The 26,931-nt window shown below is 42.0% G+C and overlaps 2 protein-coding genes across 7 annotated transcripts in view; both read left to right on the top strand.

The window, feature by feature from the left end:
• Positions 1-26,931, top strand: part of nbr1b (NBR1 autophagy cargo receptor b) — a 609,335-nt gene that overhangs the window by 128,291 nt on the left and 454,113 nt on the right. For all 6 annotated transcript variants that reach the window (XR_007938740.1, XR_007938739.1, XM_051941286.1 and 3 more), the window contains exons 8-10: positions 14,821-14,946; positions 16,520-16,726; positions 17,958-18,117. Coding sequence is in view for 4 of the 6 variants with exons in the window: in XM_051941286.1 (XP_051797246.1) it covers positions 14,821-14,946; positions 16,520-16,726; positions 17,958-18,117 (493 nt within the window). In the remaining 2 variants the exon portion in view is untranslated. The remainder of the gene's footprint in view (positions 1-14,820; positions 14,947-16,519; positions 16,727-17,957; positions 18,118-26,931) is intronic.
• Positions 1-26,931, top strand: part of LOC127531607 (general transcription factor II-I repeat domain-containing protein 2) — a 308,653-nt gene that overhangs the window by 95,163 nt on the left and 186,559 nt on the right. The window lies entirely within an intron of this gene.

Here is a 26,931-nt window from a genome sequence, read left to right as displayed (position 1 = left end):
AGCTGAAGAGAATTATCACCAACTTTATTTGAAATAATAACCGCCCCAGAGTGCGTCTTCCCCTCCTTTACCTGTCTTACGAAAGGGGGGATTAAGGCTGCCCAATATGAAACTTTACTATTGGGCTGCTCAGCTTCGGGCTGCCTTGTTTTATTTTCTAAACGAGGATGTTCCAGCCTGGGTGGAGATGGAGGGTAACTAAACAGAACTTCCGCTTTGTTCCTATATCTATTCAGCACAAAGAAAAACACTCCTGAAGCAAACACAGAACCCTTTTCTAAAAAATACCATATGTATTTGGCATGAAGCTCACACCTTTCTGAATGAAAGTATTACATTGTCATGCTTCACTCCTATTTGGGGAAACGATAGTTTCAAACCTGGGAGACAAGATGCAGGTTTCAAACACTGGATGGATTTGGTGATAAGTAAAATACGAGATTTATTTACTGAACACTGTCTGATGTCTTTCCAACAGTTAATAGATAAGTATAACCTCCCAATGAAACATTTCTTTAAATATTTACAAATTAGAAGTTTTGTACATGCTCAGAGTAAAACTTATTTGAGACCTTCATTTTCTTTAACTGAGCAATTTACAATTACTCATTTACAAGGAAGGGGGCAATTATCAAAGCTCTATGTTATGTTTCTGGATGATATGAAGGAAAACTCCCACTCGTATTTATCATCTTGGAGGAAAGATTTGCAGATAGATATATCCACGGAGGAATGGGAGAAGGCCTGCTTTTTGGCTCAAACCCAGAGTATTAATACCAGAGGCAGGTTATTGCAATATAAATGGCTCTTCAGGACCTATATTACTCCTGTTAAAATAAATCATTTTAACCCCAATATTTCGGACAATTGTTATAAGTGTAAGACAGAAAAAGGTACTTTGCTCCATTGCATATGGGAATGCCAGGAGATAAAAAACATTTTGGAGGGATACCCTTTGCCTGATTTCAAGACGAACAGAATGTACAATCCCCGTTGAACCTAAATTGTGTTTGTTGCATATATATCCTGAGAATTTTGAGGCAAGTGTAAAAAAAAGAAAGCTCATTGATTTTTGTTTGTTCCAAGTCAAGAGAGTAATAGCTTTGAAGTGGAAGGATGATATGAGTCCTGATTCTGCTCAGTGGTTGAAGGAGATGTATTCACACCTCGCTTTAGAAAAATTGACGAAAAAACTAAAAGGGAAAGTTGATGACTTTAACGACATGTGGTCGCCGTTTTTACATTTTATGGACACTTTGCCCAATGGCTCCCAGGTATGAGAAGGTGAAGGAAGTTAACTGTTAATTTTCAATAACGATGATTTATGCTTTTTTGTTTGTTTGTTTTTTGTTTGGGTATGTATTATATATTTATATTTTTTAGTATTATAATTTTGTACTTATATTATAATTTAATTGTATGTATTTACTTATTTATATGCTTATTTTCTGGCTGACCGAACCCTTCAGCGGAGGACTTTGTGGGGTGAGGGGGTGGTAATGTTACAGGGGAGCTTCTGTGTTTTGTGTTTTGTATGTATGTTCTTTCAAATGGAAAATCAATAAACAGATTGGGAAAAAAAAGAATATGATCAACCGGGTAAGAATAGGGCATGAAAGTGTAAACGATGTCTATTTCCTGAAACCAGAAGGTGGCGCTATGACTGTGAATGAATATCCCTATGTGGATGACATCAGGACAGGACTGTCATCATACATGTAAAGTTTCAAGCAGATTGGAGCAGACTGAGAAGAATTACACACCACTTCCTGTTTCATGGCGAAGGATCAGTATTTTGAGGGGCCGCCATGGCCACACCTTTTGGCTTCTGGCCGAGTTTTTGATAACTTTTCATCAGGAAGGTCTAGTGCATGTGCTGACCAAATTTCAGTTCTCTCAGACGTACCCCCAAGGAGCTATAAATTTTGACAAATTTACAGCAAATTCAAGATGGCCGACTTCCTATTGGGTTTAGGGCATGGCTGTGATTGACTTTTTGGTGTGTCCCTATGTGGTGCATATGCCCACCAAATATTGTAGCTGTAAATGAAACATTGTGGCAGTTGGCCTAATGACCACTTTTTAATTTTGCAGGTGGCGCTATAGAGCCATTTTGCTACACACATGCGCAACTCCCATAAAATATCAAATTTTTCGCCAGTCCTGATGTGCACGCCTAATTTCACACGTTTTGGGATGTGATAAGGCCCCCAAAAAGGCAATTCATTTGCCGGGAGAAATTAATTTTGACAAATTTACAGCAAATTCAAGATGGCTGACTTCCTGTTGGGTTTAGGGCGTGGCTGTGATTGACTTTTTGGTGTGTCCTGATGTGGTGCATATGGCCACCAAATATTGTAGCTGTAAATGAAACACTGTGGAAGTTGGCCTAATGACCACTTTTCAATTTTGCAGGTGGCGCTAGAGAGCCATTTTGCCACACACATGCGCAACTCCCATAAAATATCAAATTTTTCGCCAGTCCTGATGTGCACGCCAAATTTGACGCGTTTTGGAATATGATAAGGCCGCCAAAAAGGCAATTCATTTCCCAAGGAGCGATTAAGTTTGAAAAATTTACAGCAAATTGAAGATGGCCGACTTCCTGTTGGGTTTAGGGCATGGCTGTAATTGACTTTTTGGTGTGTCCTGATGTTCTGCATATGCCCACCAAATATTGTAGCTGTACATGAAACATTGTGGCAGTTGGCCTAATGACTACTTTTTCAACTTTGCAGGTGGTGCTATAGAGCCATTTTGCCACGCACATGCGCAACTCCCATAAAATATCAAATTTTTCGCCAGTCCTGATGTGCATGCCAAATTTCACGCGTTTTGGAGTATGATAAGGCCGCCAAAAAGCCACTTTACTTTACGGGAGAAAAAAAAAAAATTAAGCTGCAAGCAGCGATGGATGGGTCCTCGCATCCACGCTGGTCGGCGAATCCATGCACGTCCACCAGGTGGCACTGTGACTGAGAGTGTGTGTCGGCCTCTGAATCGCATCTGGACCAGAGTTTAATCACACGTAAAATTTCAGCCAGATTGGAGCATGTTCAGACTAGTTATACAGCATTTCCTGCCCATCCACCACCAGGTGGCGCTGCAACTCAGAGTGTATTTCAAACAGTGGATGTGATGAGGGTTGGACTCTGATCACTCATGAAAAGTTTCAGGCTGATTTGATCATGTAGAGGCCAGTTATACAGCATTTACTGTCCCTCCAACAGGTGGCGCTGCAACTGAGAGTGTCTGTTGGCCTGTAGATGTGATCAGGATTGGATTGTGATCACACATGGAAAGTTTGAGGCTGATTGGAGCATGCAGAGGAGAGTTATACAGCAGTTGTTTCATGGCGAAGCATCAAAACTCTAATGGTCGCCATGGCCACGCCATTTGGCTTCTGGTTAAACTTTTGATAACTTTTCATCACCAAGTCCTGCTGTGTGGACTGACAAAATTTCAGGTCTCCTGGAATTATCCCCGAGGAGGTATTAACTCTCAAAAAAGAGAAAAATCATCAAAAATCTCACAATTAATCCAAGATGGCCGACTTCCTGTTGGGTTTAGGACATGGCTCCAAGAGGCTTTTTTGTGCGTCCTGATGTGCTCTATAAGCCTCCCAAATTTCATGGATGTCGGTGAAACGTGCTGGGGGGGCTGTTTGTTAAAAATACTGTAGGGGGCGCAATAGCATGTGCAGTGCCGAGATGCACACGGTGTCGTTCCTTGGGTCGTTGGTGATGTGTGTGGTAATTTTAGTGAGCATTGGAGTATTCCTAACCTGTCAGAAAGGGCTTTGTTTTTCATGGCGATATTTGGTTGCTACGGCAACAGCGTTGCATGAAATGTCACACCCTTCACAGTGTGTGATTGTCAAGAGGAGAAGACTCGACTGACCAATTTCCAGCATGATATCACCAAGTTTGGGGCCATTGTACCTGACAATATAAGGCCTTAAACTTACTATTACTAACAGGTGGCGCTATGACTTTTTCAAAATTTATGAGTGTGGATGTGTTCAGACTGGACCTGGTATCCAGCATGTGAAGTCTGAGGCAGATAGGATGTTGTTCAGCTGAGATATGAATCGTTAAATTTTCATGGCGAAACATCGAAATTGGTTTGGCCGCCACAGACACGCCCTTTGATGACAAGTCACCATTTTCACTGGGATGCATCATCAATGTGTTCAGCCTGTTGTCACCGCATTTGAAGTGAATATGATCAACCGGGTAACAATAGGGCATGAAAGTGTAAAAGATGTCTATTTCCTGAAACCACAAGGTGGCGCTATGACTGTCAATGAATATCCCTATGTGGATGACATCAGGACAGGACTGTCATCATACATGTAAAGTTTCACGCAGATTGGAGCATGTTGAAAAGAATTAGACACCACTTCCTGTTTCATGGAGAAGGATCAGTTTTTTGAGGCTCCGCCATGGCCACACCTTTTGGCTTCTGGTTGAGTTTTTGATAACTTTTCATCAGAAATGTCTGGTGCATGTACTGGCCAAATTTCAGTTCTCTCAGACTTATCCACTAGGAGCTATTAATTTTGACAAATGTACAGCAAATTCAAGATGACCGTCTTCCTGTTGGGTTTCGGGCGTGGCTGTGATTGACTTTTTGGTGTGTCCCGATGTGGTGCATATGCCCACCAAATATTGTAGCTGTAAATGAAACATTGTGGAAGTTGGCCTAATGACCACTTTTTCAATTTTGCAGGTGGCGCTATAGAGCCATTTTGCCACACACATGCGCAACTCCCATAAAATATCAATTTTTTTGCCAGTCCTGATGTGCACGCCAAATTTCACGCGTTTTGGAGTATGATAAGACCCCCAAAAAGGCAATTCATTTCCCGAGGAGCGATTAAGTTTGACAAATTTACAGCAAATTGAAGATGGCCGACTTCCTGTTGGGTTTAGGGCGTGGCTGTAATTGACTTTTTGGTGTGTCCGGATGTTCTGCATATGCCCACCAAATATTGTAGCTGTACATGAAACACTGTGGCAGTTGGCCTAATGACTACTTTTTCAATATTGCAGGTGGCGCTATAGAGCCATTTTGCCACGCACATGCGCAACTCCCATAAAATATCAAATTTTTCGCCAGTCCTGATGTGCACGCCTAATTTCACACGTTTTGGAGTATGATAAGGCCGCCAAAAAGCCAATTTACTTTACGGGAGAAGAAAAAAAAAAAAAAATTAAAGCTGCAAGCAGCGATGGACGGGTCCTCACGTCCACGCTGGTCGGTGAATCCACGCACGTCCACCAGGTGGCGCTGTGACTGAGAGTGTATGTCGGCCTCTGAATCGCATCTGGACCAGAGTCCAATCATACATGTAAAATTTCAGCCAGACTGTAGCATGTTCAGAGCAGTTATAGAGCATTTCCTGTCTATCCACCAGGTGGCGCTGTAACTCAGAGTGTATTTCACACAGTGGATGTGATGAGGGTTGGACTCTGATCACTCATGAAAAGTTTCAGGCTGATTTGATCATGTAGAGGCCAGTTATACAGCATTTACTGTCCCTCCAACAGGTGGCGCTGCGACTGAGAGTGTCTGTTGGCCTGTAGATGTGATCAGGATTCGATTGTGATCACACATGGAAAGTTTGAGGCAGATTGGAGCATGCAGAGGAGAGTTATATAGCAGTTGATGTTTCTTGGCGAAGCATCAAAACTCTGATGGTCGCCATGGCCACGCCATTTGGCTTCTGGTTAAACTTTTGATAACTTTTCCAAACCAAGTCCTGCTGTGTGGACTGACAAAATTTCAGGTCTCCTGGAATTATCCCCAAGGAGGTATTAACTCTCAAAAATGAGAAAAATCATCAAAATCTCACAATTAATCCAAGATGGCCGACTTCCTGTTGGGTTTAGGACATGGCTCCAAGAGGCTTTTTTGTGCGTCCTGATGTGCTCTATAAGCCTCCCAAATTTCATGGATGTAGGTGAAATGTGCTGGGGGGGCTGTTTGTTAAAAATACTGTAGGGGGCGCTATAGCATGTGCAGTGCTGAGATGCATACGGTGTCGTTCCTTGGGTCGATGGTGATGTGTGTGGTAATTTTAGTGAGCATTGGAGTATTTCTAACCTGTCAAATAGCACTTTGTTTTGCATGGCGATATTTGGTTGCTACGGCAACAGCGTTGCATGAAATGTCACACCCTTGACAATGTGGGATTGTCAAGAGGTGAAGACTCGACTGACCAATTTCCAGCATGATATCACCACGTTTGGGGCCATTTTACCTGAAAATATAAGGCCTTAAACTTACTATTACCAACAGGTGGCGCTATGACTTTTTCAAAATTTATGAGTGTGGATGTGTTCAGACTGGACCTGGTGTCCATCATGTGAAGTTTGGGGCAGATAGGATCTTGTTCAGCTGAGATATGAATCGTTAAATTTTCATGGCGAAACATCGAAATTGGTTTGGCCGCCACAGACACGCCCTTTGATGACAAGTCACCATTTTCACTGGGATGCATCATCAATGTGTTCAGGCTGTTGTCACTGCATTTGAAGTGAATATGATCAACCGGGTAACAATAGGGCATGAAAGTGTAAAAGATGTCTATTTCCTGAAACCACAAGGTGGCGCTATGACTGTCAATGAATATCCCTATGTGGATGACATCAGGACAGGACTCTCATCATACATGTAAAGTTTCAGGCAGATTGGAGCATGTTGAGAAGAATTAGACACCACTTCCTGTTTCATGGCGAAGGATCAGTTGTTTGAGGCTCTGCCATGGCCACACCTTTTGGCTTCTGGTTGAGTTTTTGATAACTTTTCATCAGAAAGGTCTGGTGCATGTACTGGCCAAATTTCAGTTCTCTCAGACTTATCCACTAGGAGCTATAAATTTTGACAAATGTACAGCAAATTCAAGATGGCCGACTTCCTGTTGGGTTTAGGGTGTGGCTGTGATTGACTTTTTGGTGTGTCCTGATGTGGTGCATATGCCCACCAAATATTGTAGCTGTAAATAAAACATTGTGGAAGTTGGCCTAATGACCGCTTTTTCAATTTTGCAGGTGGCGCTATAGAGCCATTTTTCCACACATATGCGCAACTGCCATAAAATATCAAATTTTTCGCCAGTCCTGATGTGCACGCCAAATTTCACGCGTTTTGGTTCATGATAAGGCCGCCAAAAAGGCAAGTCATTTCCCGAGGAGCGATTAAGTTTGAAAAATTTACAGCAAATTGAAGATGGCCGACTTCCTGTTGGGTTTAGGGCGTGGCTGTAATTGACTTTTTGGTGTGTCCGGATGTTCTGCATATGCCCACCAAATATTGTAGCTGTACATGAAACATTGTGGCAGTTGGCCTAATGACTACTTTTTCAACTTTGCAGGTGGCGCTATAGAGCCATTTTGCCACGCACATGCGCAACTCCCATAAAATATCAAATTTTTCGCCAGTCCTGATGTGCATGCCAAATTTCACGCGTTTTGGAGTATGATAAGGCCGCCAAAAAGCCAATTTACTTTACGGGAGAAAAAAAAAATAAATAAAAATAATAATAAACCCTAGGGTTTCAATAGGGTCCTTGGCACCGCTGGTGCCTTGGACAGTCGGTGCCCTGGCACCGCCTGTCCTTCGCACCCTCGGTGCTCGGACCCTAATTAAAGCTGCAAGCAGCGATGGACGGGTCCTCGCATCCACGCTGGTCGGCGAATCCATGCACGTCCACCAGGTGGCACTGTGACTGAGAGTGTGTGCTGGCCTCTGAATCACATCTGGACCAGAGTTTAATCACACGTAAAATTTCAGCCAGATTGGAGCATGTTCAGACTAGTTATACAGCATTTCCTGCCCATCCACCACCAGGTGGCGCTGTAACTCAGAGTGTATTTCAAACAGTGGATGTGATGAGGGCTGGACTCTGATCACTCATGAAAAGTTTCAGGCTGATTTGATCATGTAGAGGCCAGTTATACAGCATTTATTGTCCCTCCAACAGGTGGCGCTGCAACTGAGAGTGTCTGTTGGCCTGTAGATGTGATCAGGATTGGATTGTGATCACACATGGAAAGTTTGAGGCAGATTGGAGCATGCAGAGGAGAGTTATACAGCAGTTGTTGTTTCATGGCGAAGCATCAAAACTCTAATGGTCGCCATGGCCACGCCATTTGGCTTCTGGTTAAACTTTTGATAACTTTTCATCACCAAGTCCTGCTGTGTGGACTGACAAAATTTCAGGTCTCCTGGAATGATCCCCTAGGAGGTATTAACTCTCAAAAATGAGAAAAATCATCAAAAATCTCACAATTAATCCAAGATGGCCGACTTCCTGTTGGGTTTAGGACATGGCTCCAAGAGGCTTTTTTGTGCGTCCTGATGTGCTCTATAAGCCTCCCAAATTTCATGGATGGAGGTGAAACGTGCTGGGGGGGCTGTTTGTTAAAAATACTGTAGGGGGCGCTATAGCATGTGCAGTGCCGAGATGCATACAGTGTTGTTCCTTGGGTCAATGGTGATGTGTGTGGTAATTTTTGTAAGCATTGGAGTATTCCTAACCTGTCAGAAAGGGCTTTGTTTTTCATGGCGATATTTGGTTGCTACGGCAACAGCGTTGCATGAAATGTCACACCCTTCACAGTGTGTGATTGTCAAGAGGTGAAGACTCGACTGACCAATTTCCAGCATGATATCACCAAGTTTGGGGCCATTGTAGCTGAAAATATAAGGCCTTAAACTTACTATTACCAACAGGTGGCGCTATGACTTTTTCAAAATTTATGAGTGTGGATGTGTTCAGACTGGACCTGGTATCCAGCATGTGAAGTCTGAGGCAGATAGGATGTTGTTCAGCTGAGATATGAATCGTTAAATTTTCATGGCGAAACATCGAAATTGGTTTGGCCGCCACAGACACGCCCTTTGATGACAAGTCACCATTTTCACTGGGATGCATCATCAATGTGTTTAGGCTGTTGTCACTGCATTTGAAGTGAATATGATCAACCGGGTAACAATAGGGCATGAAAGTGTAAAAGATGTCTATTTCCTGAAACCACAAGGTGGCGCTATGACTGTCAATGAATATCCCTATGTGGATGACATCAGGACAGGACTGTCATCATACATGTAAAGTTTCAGGCAGATTGGAGCATGTTGAGAAGAATTAGACACCACTTCCTGTTTCATGGCGAAGGATCAGTTGTTTGAGGCTCCGCCATGGCCACACCTTTTGGCTTCTGGTTGAGTTTTTGATAACTTTTCATCAGAAAGGTCTGGTGCATGTACTGGCCAAATTTCAGTTCTCTCAGACTTATCCACTAGGAGCTATAAATTTTGACAAATGTACAGCAAATTCAAGATGGCCGACTTCCTGTTGGGTTTAGGGTGTGGCTGTGATTGACTTTTTGGTGTGTCCTGATGTGGTGCATATGCCCACCAAATATTGTAGCTGTAAATAAAACATTGTGGAAGTTGGCCTAATGACCACTTTTTCAACTTTGCAGGTGGCGCTATAGAGCCATTTTTCCACACATATGCGCAACTCCCATAAAATATCAAATTTTTCGCCAGTCCTGATGTGCACGCCAAATTTCACGCGTTTTGGAATATGATAAGGCCGCCAAAAAGGCAATTCATTTCCCGAGGAGCGATTAAGTTTGAAAAATTTACAGCAAATTGAAGATGGCCGACTTCCTGTTGGGTTTAGGGCGTGGCTGTAATTGACTTTTTGGTGTGTCCTGATGTTGTGCATATGCCCACCAAATATTGTAGCTGTACATGAAACATTGTGGCAGTTGGCCTAATGACTACTTTTTCAACTTTGCAGGTGGCGCTATAGAGCCATTTTGCCACGCACATGCGCAACTCCCATCCCATAAAATATCAAATTTTTCGCCAGTCCTGATGTGCATGCCAAATTTCACGCGTTTTGGAGTATGATAAGGCCGCCAAAAAGCCAATTTACTTTACGGGAGAAAAAAAAAAAAAAAAAAAAAAATAATAATAATAATAAACCCTAGGGTTTCAATAGGGTCCTTGGCACCGCTGGTGCCTTGGACAGTCGGTGCCCTGGCACCGCCTGTCCTTCGCACCCTCGGTGCTCGGACCCTAATAATAATAAACCCTAGGGTTTCAATAGGGTCCTTGGCACCGCTGGTGCCTTGGACAGTCGGTGCCCTGGCACCGCCTGTCCTTCGCACCCTCGGTGCTCGGACCCTAATAATAATAAACCCTAGGGTTTCAATAGGGTCCTTGGCACCGCTGGTGCCTTGGACAGTCGGTGCCCTGGCACCGCCTGTCCTTCGCACCCTCGGTGCTCGGACCCTAATAATAATAATAAACCCTTGGGTTTCAATAGGGTCCTTGGCACCGCTGGTGCCTTGGACAGTCGGTGCCCTGGCACCGCCTGTCCTTCGCACCCTCGGTGCTCGGACCCTAATAATAATAATAAACCCGAGGGTTTCAATAGGGTCCTTGGCACCGCTGGTGCCTTGGACAGTCGGTGCCCTTGCACCGCCTGTCCTTCGCACCCTCGGTGCTCGAACCCTAATAATAATAATAATAATAATAATAATAATAATAAACCCTAGGGTTTCAATAGGGTCCTGGGCACCGCTGGTGCCTTTTACAGTCCGTGCCCTTGCACCGCCTGTCCTTCACACCCTCGGTGCTCGGACCCTAAAAAATAAACCCTAGGGTTCCAATAGGGTCCTTGGCACCGCTGGTGCCTTGGACAGTCGGTGCCCTTGCACCGCCTGTCCTTCGCACCCTCGGTGCTCGGACCCTAATAATAATAATAATAATAATAGTAATAATAAACCCTAGGGTTTCAATAGGGTCCTTGGCACCGCTGGTGCCTTGGACAGTCGGTGCCCTTGCACCGCCTGTCCTCGGCACCCTCGGTGCTCGGACCCTAAATAATAATAATAATTAAAGCTGTAAGCAGCATTGAATGGGTCCTCGCATCCTTGCTGGTCGGCGACCCCAAGCATTTCCACAAGGAAATGCTGCAACAGAGTGTATTTAGGCCCATGAATGTGACGAGGGCTGGATTCTTAGCACACAGGTTAAATTTCAGGCAGATTGGAGCATGTACAGGCTATTTATGCAGCACTTTCTGTCCATCCACCAGGTGGCGCTATCTCTGTGACTGTATATTGGTCTATGAAACTCATCAGATCTTGAATTTGATCAAACATGTAAAGTTTGAGGTAGATTGCAGCATGTACAGGTAATTTACACAAGACATTTCTATTGTTTTTGCGATTGTCGAGACTGTGGTGGACAGAAAAAGTTTTTTGGAGTGGCATAAATTCATTTATCCATCTATCCATCCATTCTCTATAGACCCCTTGCAGTGTTTACTAACACAAGGTATGCGCGCGCAGACCCGGTGCAGGAGCTCCTCCACATTCCACTTTAATTTAATGGGTGAGCCAGTGTCTGACGACTGGGGTGTCTCGGAGATAACTGAACAAGAACAGAAAGATAGCGTTCAGGAAATTGCACGTCTCGGCTTTGGCCGCATCAATGGGCTCGCTTTGAGAAGGCGGTGGCGGCTGTTGTTTGGGGCTGCTGCCGCCGACAGCCGCCTCCTGCTGCCTGCCGGACACGGCCTCTTGCTGTTTGGATGCAGCAGATGGTGTGCTGTCCTGTTGCTGCTCTCCTGGTTCGGCATGTTGGGTATTAAAGTAATCCTTCAATGCGTTATCAGGCACTACTTTGACATACTGCACTGTCCTGCTAACGGGCTCAGGGCTTCTCCAGTATATCAGCAGGAACTGTGATATCAACCTAACGACTGCTCTGGAGAACGCGGAAATCAGTATTAAGTAAACCAAATGTTTAGCCGCGGTAACAAAGCAAGTTCCACCTGGTTGCTGTCACAGCTGCCATATCATCTGCTTTACTACGATTCTGACAGCCGGACAGCACAATAAGAAGGCATATTTAGCGTAATATGTGCTTGCAATATCATGCCTTGGCCAGGCAAACAGGCTTTGTTTTGAACCGGGTCTGCGCGCGCAGCTGCCTAATTAGGTATGCATATGTCATGTGAAAGGGGTCTATACACCGCTTTATCCTCACTTGGGTCACGGAGGGGCTGGAGCCTATCTCAGCTGACTCGGGTGAAGGCAGGGGACACACTGGACAGATCGCCAGTCTGTCATAAATTCATTTATGTAAAATTTTATTGTGACTCCTGATGATTTTGTAAATAATTGGGCAAAAGCACCTAAAAATTTCCTGCATTTTAGTGCCAATTGTGGTATATAACTGTGTTGACTGCTAAATTTGCACATTATTTTATGACATAAACAATTTATTTTTACATTATAAGTTCTGAAAAGGATTCGTTGCACATGTTTATGGTGTCCACAGTAAAAAAAAAAATCTAACTTCTTCCTAGTCAGACTTTGTATTTTTTCTGCAATTTTAGGTCAAGTGTGTTCATACATTAAATAAACATGCTTTAGGCATGTAAATGAAGTTCATTGTGTGCATTATTGAAATTTGTTTACGGCAATTTTTACACTTTCACTGCAAATGAATATCGGCTCCAAATATTGGTTATCGGATTCCTCTAACTACGAATAATCGGTATTGTTATCAGTCCTGAAATATATCCATATCTGTCAATCGCTAGTTAAGACTCGCCTTTTTTGTATATTTAACTTGTATCCTGAATATGTACCGAATATATGCAGAAGATCCAAAAGGAGGAGAATGCAGACATCTGGATTTTGGATATATAGTAAAACATCATTGCTATATTATGTTCCTTATTATTTATCAGAATTCCTTGTATATTACAGTCTTATCTTATGACTTGTGCCAAGGCTTCTATGTAGAGGGAAAAAAAGGTTGGTGAAAGAGGGCATCCCTGACGAGTAGATCTTTCCAATTATATGTAATCAGTAAGTCATCCATTTATCTTGATTCTTGCTGTAAGAGCTGAACATTTTCATTGATTTTTCAGCAAAATCAAATAGCTCCAAGACCAAAAACAAATATTCCCAATTCACATGATGAAAAGCTTTTTCAGTGTCTCGACTAAGCAACACAGCATTTGATTTTGTTTTTCTGATATTTTCAGTTATATGAAGAGAAAACGTCTGATATTATCTAATGTTTGGTGTCCCCAGACAAAGCCAGTTTGGTTGCTGTCAATTAAGTCTAATCTCCTCTACAAGATGGATGCATACAATTTGTAGTCTTGATTTGAGATTGAGGGGCGGCACAGTGGAGTACTGGTTAGCACTTGCCTTGCAGCAAGAAGATCCCTGGTTCAAATCCCGGGGTGGGCCTGGGATCTTTCTGCATGGAGTTTGCATGTTCTCCCTGTGCATGCGTGGGTTTTGTCTGGGTACTCCAGCTTCCTCCCACAGTCCAAAAATATGCTGAGGTTAACTGGCTACTCTAAATTGCCCGTAGGTGTGAATGTGAGAGTGATTGTTTGTCTGTATATGTAGCCCTGCGACAGACTGCCGACCCTGTCCAGGGTGTCCCCTGCCTTCGCCCGAGTCAACTGGGATAGGCTCCAGCACCCCCTGCGACCCTAGTGAGGATAAAGCGGTGTATAGAGAATAGATGGATGGATGAATTGAGATTGAAATCAATCTGTATGAGCTCCACAGAGTTTTGCACGTGCCCTCCTTTGAGATGACAGAAATGACAGCCTCTCTCCATAAAGGTGAGGCTGACACTTCAGTAAATGTCCAATTAAAGGAATTCAAAAGTGCTGAGGTCAACTCTTCTCTAAACCTCTTATACCATTGAGCTGGTAAACCACCGCTTCCTGGTGTCTTATTTTTCATTTATTCAGTGCAATCTCCAGTTTCATTCTTGTAATTTGTGATATCAGGTACTCATTCTGATGTTCTCCATTTGAGGTCAAGTCCAAAGAACTATATTCTCTTTACTTTCTTTCTTAGATTGCGTATACAGGGCCTTATAATATGTCTGGAATGCATTATCGATTTCATCTTTGTTATTAACTATTTGTCCAGATTCAGAGTCTAATATTTTGAATACTGATTGTGAGATCTGTCTAATGTGCAGCTGTCAGAAAAAGCAGCTGCATTAATGACTAAAATAAATATATTAAGGGTTAACAGTTTTCATCATTTGCAGTACCAGTGCTTTTTTACTGTCATAAATGTTCCTATTCCTTGTTGTTCTCCAATAAACAACTTATTTCCTGAAGTAGGTGGTACACAATTGCTTCATTTTGTGCAGAAGAAGAGTCAAATGACATGTTAAGTGTCCCCTTTTTTTGAGCAAGCACAAAGTTTGAAGCCAAAAGTCTGAGTTAATAAAGAAAGTTGATAATCCCCTTTGTGATACCTGTTATCACTGACTGAGATTTTAGTTTGTGTTAATCTGACTAACAGAAAGAAAGCCAGGCTATGTCAAATCTGCTTAGCAGTACAGCCCTCAGTCATGAACATGTCTACATGACAATGTTTTGGCACACTCATAGTGCCACCTATGGGCTACAGAAAATCAGCCTCAAGTGACAATTAAGATATTCACATAACATGTTCAAGACCTGATATACAACAGCATGACATATAATTAATCAAATTTTCTTTATTGCCACAGTGTAGACAAAGAAAATGTTATTCAAATTCAATAAGGGTGCAGATCCCTTAATTCCCTCAATAAAGCCCCTCGACTGAAGGTTGGAGGACCTAATCATCACTGCTTGCAGCTCAAATTGAAATTACTCTTTCACTTCTTTCTTTATCTATTTTGTTCTCTTCTACTATTTGCATCCCTGACATCTCTTCTTTTCCTGTCCCTCTTTTCTCTCTATCTGCCTCTGATCAGTGTGTGTACCTCCTGTACTCTTTGTGAGCCCTGTAGCTTCTCCCATGATCCCAGTCACAACCTAGTAAGAGCCAGGACTCCTCTGTCCATTCCAGAGCATGGATCACCCGCCCCAGAACACAGCAGGTATGGTACCACTAAACTGTTTCCAACAATTTATTTTTTTTAAAGTGAGGGCCACTTAGACATATTTACAGTTTCATAAACTGTGTGTTTTGACATGAAAGTGTGGAAAGCACTTACTTGTATGTCTTGGTAAATTATACATTGATTAATATAGTAGTACACGTACACGTACACGTACACACACACACACACACACACACACACACACACACACACACACACACACACATATACAGTGCTCAACAAATTTATCGGACCTCCTGTCATAAAAACAAGAAAACACAAATATTTTAACCACAAACTTGTTTTAAACTAAAACTAAAAATCGTGTTCATGAGGCAAATAACGGACTGGAAAAAATTAATATTCCTTATTCACATATATTAACCAAAATTCTTATTATTTTGTATGACCTCCTTTGGCCCTGATAACAGCTTGCATTCTTGCCAGCATTGTTTTTATGAACTTTTCCATGGTGTCTTTTGTTACTGAGTTCCAAATAGTTCCAGAGACTTGCTTTGTAAGAAAATTTTGAGTGATCCATTTCTGAATTCAGTAAGTCCCAGGTCTGTTCACTAGAATTCAAGTGTGGGCTTTGACTTGACCAGTCCATTAGTTCCAGTACTCCAGATTATTTTTCTTGGTCGAGTAGTCTCTGCACAGCTTTAAAGTATGCTTTGAGTCTTCTTGGTATATGAATCCACAACCAATCAGGTTTAATCCAGAACAGATTCCATGATGCACCAAGATGTTGTGGAAGACCTTCTTGTTCGTGATACCATGGATTTTAACTAATTTGCCTATGCAGTTTTCACAAATGAAACCCAATATCGTAATGGAATCTCTGTTTCACTGTGGGTGCAATGCATCTAACATCAAAACATTCTCCAGATTTATCTGCAGACATAAACACAACAATGCTGACCGAAGAGTTCAAACTTGGACTCATCCGTCCAGAATACCTTCTTCCAGTCATCTATAGTCCAGTGTTTGTGCTCTCAGGCATATTTTAAGCGTTTTTGGATGTTTGCAAGCCTCAATAATAGCTTCTCAGAAGTTATACTTCCCTTTAAGCCTTGTTCCTATAATCGTCGGCTTATGATCATTTTGGAGACTTTCTCAGATTCTGATCTAGAAGCATTAATCTCTCTCTGAAGATCAGCAGTGGTCTTCCTTCTGTCTCCAGTTCTTCAAATCTTGAGGTCCCTGACATCTACTTCAAATGGCTTTCATTTTCAGCCTCTTCCTTGGTGCATTTTGTAAGTACCAGGCTCTGCAGTAGAGTCCAAGGCATACTTGACCACACTGTGAAAACACTTTGTCTTGCCCTATTTGTCTCAAAGACCATTCAACATCATGATGTGCCTTAATTCAGACTCTCTCTTTCTCATTGAGTTCCCTACGTTTCACTATTTTGAACAGGAATAAGGAATTTCAAACTGAATTCATGTTTTTATACCCAAATTTGAGCCAGCACACTTGAATTGTCTGAGAAGTCAGAAATGAATCAAGAATAACATACAACCAATAAAATGTTTTGATTTCAGTTTTGCCTCTGGCCATTGTTGTACAGGTTCTACAGGCGAGGAGATCGCAGTTTCCGGAAGGCAGAGAAGCAACGGCTTAAAGCAGAGAAGCGCTTGCTGAAGGCAGAGGTCAAAGAGATTCGGAAGCAGCTGAGGATGGAAAGGCGGGGCATACAATGGAGCTCCTCGTATAGAGATGGGAACTCTTCTCCCATTCTTCTGCAGCCTCGCGCCACCCAACACAACAGCCCAGAGTAGGTTACTAGCAAAAATATGTTCTACATTTGTTATATTAGAGCTGATGACTGAAAAAAAATTTCATTAACAATGAAAATTGTGGTATTTACTGAGCCAGCTATAATACCCAATCACCATGTTTTATGAGTGCCAGATAGCACTTAGAGCAGGTAAACACTTATGTGAACTGGTTAAAATAGAAAAACAATTGAAAAGGTTAGCTTTTAGCTTTTTTTTCTATGGATGAAAAGCCAAAATAGTTAGAAGTAAAACATAAGCATTTCAAATATTAAAAAGGATAAGTTACAATAGAAAGCTAACAATATAGTTCATTTTAAGAACTAGCATCATATCGATTAATTCATTTTTAGTTGAAATGCTTTGTTAAAAGTAATTACAAAATGGTTGAAATAAATTGGCTGAAAGTGAAATCAACAAAACACACCGAGAACCACTTTTATAGGTTATTCCATGTGCACATTTCAAATATTTGAGATGAGGTTCAATCAAAATGCTCTGAGTCTGTGGCACTGCCACGTGCATTCAACACAAGCGCGTGGTAATTCAATTTAATCAGAATTCCATGTGATGGCACAAAATTAGCACTGGGATCTGTGTTGCAAGTGTTTTCTAAAAAATTTCTAGTGTGCATTTCACTATAGACCTGCAAAGGCAGCAACATACTGAGGTCTACGAGGATCTTAGGCAACAGGCTCAAAATGACCCAACTTTCATTTTTGTGATTGTTGGGTCTTTGGCTTTTACCCCGTGACTCAACAGTGCTCTCTCCAGTGCAAGAGATCAAAGTCTCCAAAAGTGCACTAAAATATACTTCAACATTTTCTTCAACACTTAGGGAATTGTGCACAATGAATTCCTTTCCCAAGGTCAAACTGTCAATGCTGAGTTCTACCCTATTGTCCTGAGGTATCTTAACATTATGCCCAAATGATCTGAACTCTGGCGCTATGAGTTAATGCTCTTGCTCACAGACCATGTTTGATGCACTTACAGAGAAAGTATTCCAAGTATGGCCCAAGTGATAGGAGTGGCGTTTTGCTGCACAAGGTGACTACTTTGAGAAGAAATGCAGCCAAATTTAAATCAGGTACAGTTAATTTTTGAGGACACAGACTCTGAACTTTTTGATTGTACCTTGTGGCCTAAATCTGAACACTCATGAAAAAATATTTGTAAAAGTAAAATCCAAGATAACAACAGAATAAAAGGAATCTATTTTTTGCTCAGCCGCCCAAAGCGCCCCTGCCCCCTGGTGGTTCCAGCCATGATGGCTACATTTCTGGATGAGAATCTTCCTGATGGAACTCGACTGCGTCCTGGAACCAAGTTTATCAAGTACTGGAAAATGAGGAACACAGGAACTATCAGCTGGGGTGCTGATACTAAGGTATAATACTGTGCAGTAGTCTATTCTGGAAAAAAATTCCCTTGTGGGGAAATTTTATTAAAAAGGTTTATGCCCAAGACAGGCATTTTGCCCTTGTTTTGCTTTGGTGAGAAAAATATAATAGAGTGTCAAATCGGAGCTTATCATCTGAGGATGAAATACAAAAAATGTTTTTTGCATGAAACTTGGTTGCCTTGGTTGGTTTAGTCTGTATTTTTGTTAAATAAATCCTTGTTCCAGCCTCAGTCTGTTTTTGGTGTCTGCACTCTGGGTTCAACCCCCCCTCGCCCTTGACAGTCATTCTTAAACACATTTGGAGCTCATTGGTGAGTCTGGAACCAGATATAGTTTGCATTATATTCATAGTTGAGAAGCAGGCTTACAGCTTAATGTTGAACCAAACATAGTCAACACGTGCAGGGCGACTTTCCTCTCGGTGTCCATTTATTTCTATTTACTGTGTGGGTTGCTATTGCCAGCTAAGGTTGATATTTTGGGTCTCCACCATCGTGCTAGCTTAACCCCTGAAGAAAAGGAGCATTGAAGAAAATATAGTTTATGCCTGGCCATTTTATTGCTGTCTGTCCACAGCATCAGCCAAAAGAGCTGGCTCACCAGTATCTGAGCAGTTCCTGGTGAGCCGGACCACCGCTTCCTCCCCACAGCGGTTCCTGCTGAAGTCCACCTTATGTTGGAGGTCTGTTTCCTTACCTGTTGCTGCTCTTGTGGATTCTGGAGCTGAAAAATGTCTACTTGACAGTAATCTAGTAAGGCAATTACAAATTCACACAGTTCCTTTTGATCAACTTTTAGTTGCCAGAGCTCTATATGGCATTCAGTTAGGCCAAGTGAGTCAGAAGATGGTACCGGTAGATTTTGTTATGGCTGTTACGGTTATCCCTCGTCTTCACCTCTGGGTGTTGGATGTTTTTTTTTTGTTGATAAGAGAGATAAAACCCTTTGCCCCTTCATAGACTTCCGTGGCTTAAACAAAATAACCATCAAGAAACACTACCAAGACCAGCTCCTGGACAAGACGGAGAACCAGATCAGCAACCTGGAACGAATGGTTCAAGATCTGGAGTTCGCTCAGATTGAAAGGAAAGTCATCGACGGGCTCAAAGTCGGAAATGAATGTCTGAAGACCTCTGATTAACTCTGCTTTCACTCCACTTCAGGGGGCCCAAGTTTTCATGAAGCTGGATCTTAGAACTGCCTACCACCTGATTAGAATCCGTGAAGGGGATGAGTGGAAGACGGACTTTATAAATCCCTTGGGTCATCTTGTTATGCCTTTTGGCTTGACCAATGCCAAAGCTTTCTTTAAGAATCTCATAAATGATGTGATACGTGATATTTTGGGCAAATTCGTGTTTGTGTACTTGGACAACATTTCGATCTTTTCTCAGAACCTAGAGAAGCATGTTGGCCACGTTTGACAAGTCTTGGAGAGGCTGTTAAAGAATAAGCTGTATGTGAAGGGTGAGAAATGTGAGTTTCATGCCTCCACAATCTCCTTCTTGGGTTATGTTATCTCCCCAGGGCAGATCAAAATGGACCTTGAGAAGCTGGCTGCTGTTCCCCGAGAACTGTAAGCAACTTCAGCGTTTCCTTGGCTTTGCAAACTTCTATCGAAGGTTTATTAAGAACTACAGTAAAGTTGCTGCCCCATTAACCTCTCTGACTTCCACTTTAAAGACCTTGCAGTGGACCCTGGAAGCTGAAATGGCCTTCTCTGAGCTTAAGAACCATTTATCTCAACTCCCACACTCATTCAACCTGATCCTGCATTACAGGTCGTGGTTGAAGTGGATGCTTCTGATGTAGGAGTGGGAGCTGTATTGTCTCAACATTTTCCGAAAGATCGGAAACTCCATCCCTGTACCTTCTTTTCACGACGTCTATCCCCAGCTGAACGGAACTATGATGTTGGAAAGTGTGAACTGTTGGCAGTAAAGATGGCTCTTTACACTGGCTGGAGGGGTCTGAGATTCCCTTGTGGTTTGGACAGATGACAAGAATTTGGAGTATATTCGCTCAGCTAAGAGGCTAAATTCTCAACAGGCCCGTTGGACTTTGTTCTTCAGACGATTTAACTTTACCTTTTCTTACTGGCCTGGGTCTCATAATAATAAATCTGATGCGCTGTCTCTCGACAGTTCTCTCCTGCTTCAGATACTAAGTGCCCTGAGGCCATTCTACCAAGGTCCTGTTTGGTGATTTCACTCACCTGGCAGGTGGAAACTCAAGTTCGTCAAGCTCTTCAGAAGCATCCAGATCCAGGTAATGGCCCTCCTGTTTATTTGTCTCTGAGTCTGTTCACTCCCAGGTGCTCCAGTGGAGGCATGGATCGAAGATCGCCTGTCATACTGGAGGGAACCGTATCCTGGAGGTTCTGCATCAGAAGTTTTGGTGGCCAACAGACAATCATAAAGACTCTAACTAAGCTCCATTCAGCTCAAGAGACTGTGGATGTCATGGCCCACCAGGTATTCAGACTCCATGGAATACCTGCTGACATTGTCTCGGACAGAGGTTTACGTCAGAAGTCTGGAGGTCGTCTTGTTCTGTGCTGGGAGCCACAGTTAGTCTTATGTCCAGAACCCATCCTCAATCGATCAGTCTTTGGAGGTTTTCATTCGTTGTTTGGCTTCTGAAATCCTGCTTCCTGGGTTGAGAGGCTGCCGTGGATTGAATATGCCCACAATTAATTTTCTAACGCTTCTTCTGGGCTTTCTCCATTTCAGTGCTCTCTAGGATATGAACCACCATTGAAAGATGTTAATTTTGTCGCTTATTATAGTAGGATAACGTTGCTTTTTATACCGACAAATCAGTAAAGAGATGATGGTTTTACCTTGCTGACATGTTTCAACTGCATCTGCAGTTTTCTTCAGAGCGTCATCTGACGTGTGCTGACGTGTCCATTTTATCAGGTGACCAGTTTGACAGATCTGTCAAACCAGCCACGCCCCTGCCGTCCGGTGGACTCTGGAGGATGGAATCCCAGGTATGCGAGAGGGTGTAGGCGCCCTCATCCCGGTTAATGGAGCAGCTCGCCCGCTTCCTGATCTCTGTGGCCTCCTTAATCCATAGTTTATGTTTGTTGATCTCCGATGTTAAAATTCTCCCCTTATCCCAGTCCATGATGTGGTTATTTCTTTTGCAGTGATCCGTGATGGCTGATTTCTTTCTGAATTGACTTTTTCTTTTTTTTCCCAACTTTATTTATTGAACATTTTTTTAAACTTTCCCCGACACAGAGATTGCACGTACAATTTCAAAGATTGCAGAAGTTTCAATTGTATCAACCACCCACCCACCCACCGCCTCCTAGAACACAAGGCCAGACACAAACACACATCCACACACACATGCACACCAGTGAGACGTTTTGATCATAATAAAATTGTATTACAATTAAGAAAAGAAAAAGTAAATAAATGAAAGGTAAATAAAACTAATTAATTTAAAAAAAAAAAAAAACACACTAATCGTTCTCCAAATTCACCGAGTCAATATAGAGCAAAAGGGATCCCATGTGTCATAGAACGACTTAAGTGATCCATTCATTTGAAAACCTCAGCTTCTCCAGCTTCAAATTATACAGCACCTCTCGAACCCAACGGAAATGTGACGGGGATGGGGATGCTTCCAATTAAGCAAATCAGCACTGCGGGCTAGTTAAGGTAGTGAAAGCCAAGGCCCGTGAAATACCAAAAATCGCAGAAAAGTGGATTTGGGGTAACCCTACAGCTGTAGGCTCTGCTTAAGGTTTCAAAAATGTATGTCCAGAAGGCCCTAGTTGGGACACAACCAGAACATGTGTACATTGATTCGCTGGGGACATATTGCATCTACCACAGCTATCACTAACAGAATGATACATATTTGCCAGTCTGCATTAGTGTAATGGACCCTAAAGAAGACTTTACATTGAATCAATCTGTGACAACACAGATGGATGATCGAGGTGAACAAGAGACAAAGCAGAGTTCCATTGTTGTTCGTAAGTTTAACATTAAGCTTTCATCCTGTACACTTCTGACGGCAGAAAGAGATGTAGAGGATGTTCACCAAGTAGATTGGTTACAAAATCTGATAAGCAACCCTTTGTAACAGGGTACACAGAAAGGAGGGTATCTAGCAAAGTTTCTGGAGGACGGTTGGGAAATGAAGAACTGTTTTTAACAAAGTTCCTGACCTGGAAAAACGGAAGAGATGATGATTTGGAAGGTTATAATTGGTGGAAAGCTGTTCAAACGAAAAAATGTGTTACCTTTATATAAATCGCTAAGTGATTTTATCCCATGGTTATGCCAGACCCAGAATGCTGAATCATTTCTAGATGGTTCAAAAGCAAAATTTCGATTAGACAAGAGGCCAAACCAGAGGGGCCCGAGAGGCCAAATTGCTTCCTAAACTGGTTCCAAATTTTTAAAGAAATCAAGACTACTGGACAGGCCTACCAGATGTGAAAGTGGAAGAGGAATTTGCGAGCACAGAGCAGAGCATAATGAGAATGGAGATGATTTTTTTCCAAATGCACCCATACAGGTAATAAGTCTTCATTGCACAGCCAGAACAAAAGCTTCTGCACATTGGCTGCCCAATAATATCAAAAAATTGGCAGAGCAAATTCACCTTTTTACTTGGGCGATTTGCAAGACTGATTTTCGAAATTCTAGCTGGTTTTCCGGCCCACAAAAAAATTGAAATAAATTAATCTAATTTTACAAAAAATGACTTGTTAAGAAAAACGTGAAGGTGCTGAAACAAATAAGAAACCGTGGAAGAATCACCATTTTAACCAAATTTATCCGACCTACAAGCGAAGAGACAAAGTCGACCAGAGACTAAAGGTCTCCCTCAGTCTTGTTAATCAATGGAGTGAAATTATTACGAAACAATCTGATAAATTTGCAGAAATATGGATACCTAAATAAGGAAAAACCACTATTTGACCACTTAAATGGTGCTATAGAGGTGGAAACAATTTTGGCCGAGTCATTGACAAGGTAATAACTCACTCTTTTGATAATTAAGTATTATAACCGGATATACCACCATATTCATTTAAGATGTCGAAAATACAGGAAAAGAAGTAACAGGGTCTGAAACATAGAGGAGGAGGTCATCCACAATAAGGAACCTTGTGAACGGTGTTGAGACGTATGATACCTTTAAAGTTAACTTCCGAGCAAAGCCAAAGGCTAAGGCTCTATTACCAAAATAATAGTAAAGGGGAAAGTGGGCAACCCTGTCTAGTGCCACGCCATAAAGGAAAAGGGGGTGATAAGGTGTCATTTGTTCGAACTGAGGCCAAGGAGAAGAGTAAAGAAGCTTAACCCAGTTCACAAAAGAATTGCCAAGCCCAAATCTGGTTCAAGTACACTCTACAAGAAACCCCATTCGACCCTGTCGAAGGCCTTTCCGCATCTAATGACACCACCACCTCCGGCACCAAAGTGCAAGAGGTGGTGATATATTGAAAAGGGCCTCGTGTTAGATGATGAGTGCCGACCAGCCATGAAGCCTGTCTGATCTGGTCTAATAATAGGTGGCAAAACACTTGTAAACGAGAAGCGAGAACCTTTGAGATAATTTTGAAGTCACCATTGAAAAGTGATATTGGCCTATAGCTACACAAAGCAAAAGGTCCTTGTCTTTTTTAAGAAGTAAAGAGATGGTGGCCTCCGACAGGGTATCTGGAAGAAGACCATGGGCAAAAGCTTCATTGTACATATCTTTTAAAAAGGGACTGAGCAGAGTTGAAAAAGCCTTATAGTATTCGGCATTAAAGCCGTCAGGTCCAGGGAACTTGCCGGTCTGGAGCGCCCCAATAGCCTCTTGAATTTCAGCTATAGTGATTGGGGCACCTAGAATTTTAGCTGAGTTGACATCAATTTGAGGAAATTAATATTATCTAATATAGTATCTTGGAGGGAGTGGGCAATCAGATGTGTAAAGGGCAGCATAGAACTCTGCAAAAGTGTGGTTAATCTCTATCGGGTCAGTTAGAATCTCCCCTGAGGTAGATTTTATTGCCGGAATAAGTCTGTACGATGCCTCAGCCCTAGCTTGATGTGATAAAAGCTTCCCAGCTTCGTCACCGGACTCGTAAAAGCGCTGTCTAGATTTCAATATAAAGTTCTGATTTGTGTAGTGGAAGCAAGATCAAACTCTGTCTGCAGGGCAACACGTTTTTTATAAAGACTAGGATCCGGGTTGGTGGCATACTGGTGATCAACATTTTAATATCCCGAAGTAAACTATTGATATAAAAGGTTTCAGACTTTTTCTGATTAGAATAAAGGAGATAAGTTGGCCTCTAATATAAGCTTTGGATGTCTCCCAAAGAATATGTCTGCTCAGTACCGGGGACATCATTCAGTCAACAGAATAAAGAAATTGGGATTGCAGAAATTGTTTATAGTGCTCTTCTGGTAAGAACACGGAATTAAACCTCCAGACCCTCAAAGGACTCAGATGGATTGGGTATGATCAGATCAAGAGAAATAGGAGCATGGTCTGATATTGCTGTGCTATGATAATCTGCAGCAGCAACTTTTGAAAGTATTCTGACATCCAGAAGAAAAAATCAATATGAGAGTACGTGTGGTGGACATGTGAGAAAAAGAATATGCTCTACGTACTGAATGAATGTATGCCTCCACAGATAAGTGAGGCCATATTGTTGAGAAAGTGTAAGCAGAGTTTTTGCTGATTGATAAGCAGAACACTTTATTAGATGAACGATCCAGCACTGGGTCTTGAACAAAATTAAAATCCCCCCCCCCCATAACTATATAATGGTTTTGAATATCTGGGAAAGATTCACAAAGTTTAGTGACAAATGAACTGTCAAGAGCAACATAATGGGTATCTGTACAAAATGAATGGAGAAATGAGAGGTGAAATACAAAATAGAACAAAACAGAACCACACCCCACACCCACACACACACACAGGGAGAGAGAGAGAGAGAGCGAGAGAGAGAGAGAGAGAGAGAGAGAGAACCAAAATACAAAAAACTGGCCTGGAAACCCCCCAAATGTTGAAAGTATTGTGTCCATTGCACAAAGGTGTTAACAACACCAAACACAGGACTTCCATCAAGAGTGGAAAGTTTCAACTCCAACCCCCACATTGAAGGCACTAGAAATTGCAGTCCTTCAGTCACTTATGTATGAGCGCTCCAGCATCTATGCTCAGGTCAACCACAATAATAATAAAAAAACATATTATTGAGCATCAGAGTAAAACTCTGTATAACTGTAGTCTATATGAAAAATGAAAAGAAATAAATTTATACAAATAAGTGAATTGTACATTTTCACTTAAAAAGAGAGCAAAGCAGAATAGACAAATAAAAATAGATAAAGAAAATATATAAATAAATAAAGAAAAAGCACAACAAATGATGCATATGTAAAGAATGGTTATGCTAAAATGTAAAAAGAACAATAGCAGCATGTAGCCATTGGCTTTTGGAGAGGGAAGGGAAAAAATAAAAATAAAATAAAAATAACATTTACATTAACAAAAAACGTGTTCAGCAATAATAACATTGAAAAAATATATATTAATAATAAATTTTAAAAATTAATTAATTAACAAAAAAGCAAACAGCAAACAAGCTGTCCATTGAAAAAGGCACTGTTCCTTAAAGTGCAGAAGCAATATGGTAGTCACGTGACACGTATGCTAAGTGTTTAGCAACAGGATGGTCTAGTTAGCATGTTGTCACTAACTAAGGTGCTAGGATACTTATAGTCACCATTTAAGACATCGTATAAATGTGTTAATTACCGACACTCACATATCTTATGGGTTCCATGAGGCAGCAAAGTCCGTAGCTTCCTTCAGCGAGGGGAGAAACTTTCTTGCACCACTGTCCAATACGACGAATAGCTTGGCAGGGTACCGTAGGGAAGGCTTGAGGCCCATCTTGTATAGCCTCTTCATAATGCCTCGGTACGGGATGCGTTGCTCCAAAACCTCCGGACTGTAGTCCTCAACAATGTGAATAGGGACATCTTTGTACTTTAGCTTGCCCCGCATTTTGCGAGCCCCGCGCACCACCAGTTCACGGATTTGAAAACTGTGAAAGCAAATGATAACAGGCCTGGGCCTATCTGACGAGCCGGGCTTAGCAGCTAGCGTATGATGAGCCCTATCCAACTGCGGGGACGATGACAAGATGTCAGTGCCAAGCATGTCAAAGAGCAACTGGGAGAAAAAAAGCAGTTGGTTTCGAGCTTTCAATACTTTCAGGGAGACCTATTATCCGAATGTTGTTTCTGTGACTTCGGCTTTCGAGCTCCACTACTTTAGCCTTTAGCTTAGCATTGTCGGCGATCAGAGTGGTTAGCGTAGCCTGGATATCCGTCAGCTCAGTGCTGGTAGTATTTGCAGACTGTTCCAGATTGGAGATCCGTTGTTTGTGGTCGTCGATAGTTGTTTGAACACTATCCAGCTTGGCTTCGTATCTCGCATAGGTGTCCCTTATCTCCGCTAAAAGTTCAGTTTTGTGTTCGGCTAGCTTCGTGGTTAGCAATGCCGTAATGGTGCTAGTAAGGTTAGCCGATTCTTCCAGTTGTTCTAACTCTTCCTTCTTCCCCTTTTTTGACATTGTTTGAGTAATAAGAGTAGAATACACCAAAGCAAACGACACGGAGCAAAAAATAAAGTTAAAGTAGGTGAAGGACCAAGTAGAAGTTATAAAAGTTCAGGAGCGCAAACAAGCGTGTTCACTCCATTGAAAGCCCAGCAGTCCTTGATTGGCTTTTTCTTTTTGTGTTCTTGTGAGTC

Source organism: Acanthochromis polyacanthus, chromosome 21, assembly GCF_021347895.1.
Source record: "Acanthochromis polyacanthus isolate Apoly-LR-REF ecotype Palm Island chromosome 21, KAUST_Apoly_ChrSc, whole genome shotgun sequence".
Classification (NCBI taxonomy): domain Eukaryota; kingdom Metazoa; phylum Chordata; class Actinopteri; family Pomacentridae; genus Acanthochromis; species Acanthochromis polyacanthus.
Note: the sequence above shows the minus strand (reverse complement) of the source record. Positions and strands in the feature narration are given on the sequence as shown.